The 2,419-nt window shown below is 49.5% G+C and overlaps 1 protein-coding gene across 1 annotated transcript; it reads left to right on the top strand.

Moving 5' to 3' along the window:
* Positions 1 to 835: 835 nt before the first annotated feature.
* On the top strand, positions 836 to 1,813 carry LOC138861307 (skin secretory protein xP2-like). Its single transcript, XM_070120294.1, has one exon. The coding sequence runs from the start codon at positions 836 to 838 to the stop codon at positions 1,811 to 1,813; it is 978 nt and encodes a 325-aa protein (XP_069976395.1).
* Positions 1,814 to 2,419: the final 606 nt, after the last annotated feature.

Genomic DNA, 2,419 nt, shown 5'->3' with positions numbered 1-2,419 from the left:
TTTTTGGGGGGGGGTAAATTCCAATTTATTACATTACTACAAGTTATGATGGTGATTAATATTATTTTCTTATCGTTACATATAATTAACAACACCAACACTTTTTTTTTTTTTTTTTTTTGCTCTTAATGCTAATACATTTTTTTATTTTTTTATTCACATCTACCGCAAATCAAAATATCATTATCTTCATTATAACATAAAATTAATAACACCAACACCAACATCTTTTTTTTTTTTTTTTTTTTGCTCTTAATACTATATATATATATGTATGCTAATACATTTTTTGTGTTAATTCTCATCTATGATTACCACAAAGCAAATAATATCACCAACACCGTCTAGAGATACATTTTTTTTTATTATTATTATTATAAATCTAAGGTGATCACTACTACTACTACTAATTATTATTATTCTAACATAACAACACCATTCCCTCTGCGAGTACTACTGTTATTTCACCTAAGGATAGGTATCTATTCATTTTATTATTCATAATAATAAATTAATCATAATAATAAATATTATTCATAATAATTATCTTTAATATTTATTTAAATAAATTTATTTTAAATTATTCATAAATGATCATTAAAATTCGGTGTAAAGAATATAAGAAGATAGCGTTCCCCCGCACACTCCGCGACAACTCCTGAGGATGGGGTTAACCCGCGGCTCGGACGGCCATCGCCTGGAAAGCCTCTCGGACAGGACGAGGCGAGAATGACATTTTTTATCTTTTTTATTATCTTATTTTTCGAGTGAATTTCCTCTGTCAACTTGAGTTTTATCTAAATTCCTGACTCTCTCTCCGTCGCCTCTTCTACGGATGCCTTCACCCGGGAGTGTGCGTCTCGAGGCGATTCGAGAAGCCTTAGGAGCCGCTCCTGCTCTTCGCCAGGGAGCCGCTCCTGCTCTTCGCCAGGGAGCCGCTCCTGCTCTTCGCCAGGGAGCCGCTCCTGCTCTTCGCCAGGGAGCCGCTCCTGCTCTTCGCCAGGGAGCCGCTCCTGCTCTTCGCCAGGGAGCCGCTCCTGCTCTTCGCCAGGGAGCCGCTCCTGCTCTTCGCCAGGGAGCCGCTCCTGCTCGTCGCCAGGGAGCCGCTCCTGCTCGTCGCCAGGGAGCCGCTCCTGCTCGTCGCCAGGGAGCCGCTCCTGCTCTTCGCCAGGGAGCCGCTCCTGCTCTTCGCCAGGGAGCCGCTCCTGCTCTTCGCCAGGGAGCCGCTCCTGCTCTTCGCCAGGGAGCCGCTCCTGCTCTTCGCCAGGGAGCCGCTCCTGCTCTTCGCCAGGGAGCCGCTCCTGCTCGTCGCCAGGGAGCCGCTCCTGCTCTTCGCCAGGGAGCCGCTCCTGCTCTTCGCCAGGGAGCCGCTCCTGCTCTTCGCCAGGGAGCCGCTCCTGCTCGTCGCCAGGGAGCCGCTCCTGCTCGTCGCCAGGGAGCCGCTCCTGCTCTTCGCCAGGGAGCCGCTCCTGCTCTTCGCCAGGGAGCCGCTCCTGCTCTTCGCCAGGGAGCCGCTCCTGCTCTTCGCCAGGGAGCCGCTCCTGCTCGTCGCCAGGGAGCCGCTCCTGCTCGTCGCCAGGGAGCCGCTCCTGCTCGTCGCCAGGGAGCCGCTCCTGCTCTTCGCCAGGGAGCCGCTCCTGCTCTTCGCCCGCCGAAGCGCAAGGGCGCAGGCTATCAGGGGACCGTTGCCTTCTTTTCTTTAAAAAAATCGAACGGTCCCAACCCTGTCCCTGTCGGGTCTGATGCACCTATCCACATCGTAGAGGCGTCTACGATCACTGAACAAGCTAAAATACTCGTAGTGATTTTCTAAGATTGAAAACAACCCGTAGGGGTTAACCGTCACGCAGGACGGCAGCAACACCACCGATGTGCCGGAGAATATCCCCCCAAATTGGTTCGTGCCTGTCTCCTCTCTTCACCTTCTTCTTCTTCTTCTTTTTCGTCATCGTCGTTGTCTTCCCCCTCATCGCACAAAAGCGTGATGATTGATTGGGAGGCGGGAATAACCTCTTCTTCTATGTCCATCGTTGTCGTCGTCTCCTTTTTCCTCCTCCTCCTCTCCTCTTCCTCGATTTCCTCTTCTTCGGAGAGGGTTAGGAGAGACTGACTGTTCTCCTCCTCCATCTCCATCTCCTCGTCCTCGCCCGCCACCACCACCGGTTCTTCTTTCTTTTTCTTCTCCGTTTACTCCTCCTCCTTCATCTTCTTCTCCTCCTCCCCCACCAGTTTTTCTTCTACGATGATCACGTCATCGTCAATATCACTATTTCCCTTCCTCTTCACTTCCTCCTTCTCCTTGTGCTTCTTCTTCTTCGTCTTTTTCACCACCTTTTCCTCCTCCTCCTCCTCCTTTTTCTCTACCTTTACCTTTACATCCTCCTCCTCTATTTTCCTTTTCTTTCTGAGATAGAGGAGC

The sequence above is a fragment of the Penaeus vannamei genome, unplaced genomic scaffold (assembly GCF_042767895.1).
Source record: "Penaeus vannamei isolate JL-2024 unplaced genomic scaffold, ASM4276789v1 unanchor4378, whole genome shotgun sequence".
In the NCBI taxonomy this organism is placed as follows: domain Eukaryota; kingdom Metazoa; phylum Arthropoda; class Malacostraca; order Decapoda; family Penaeidae; genus Penaeus; species Penaeus vannamei.
The sequence above is the reverse complement of the archived record's forward strand: the minus strand, read 5'-3'. Positions and strand labels throughout refer to the sequence as shown.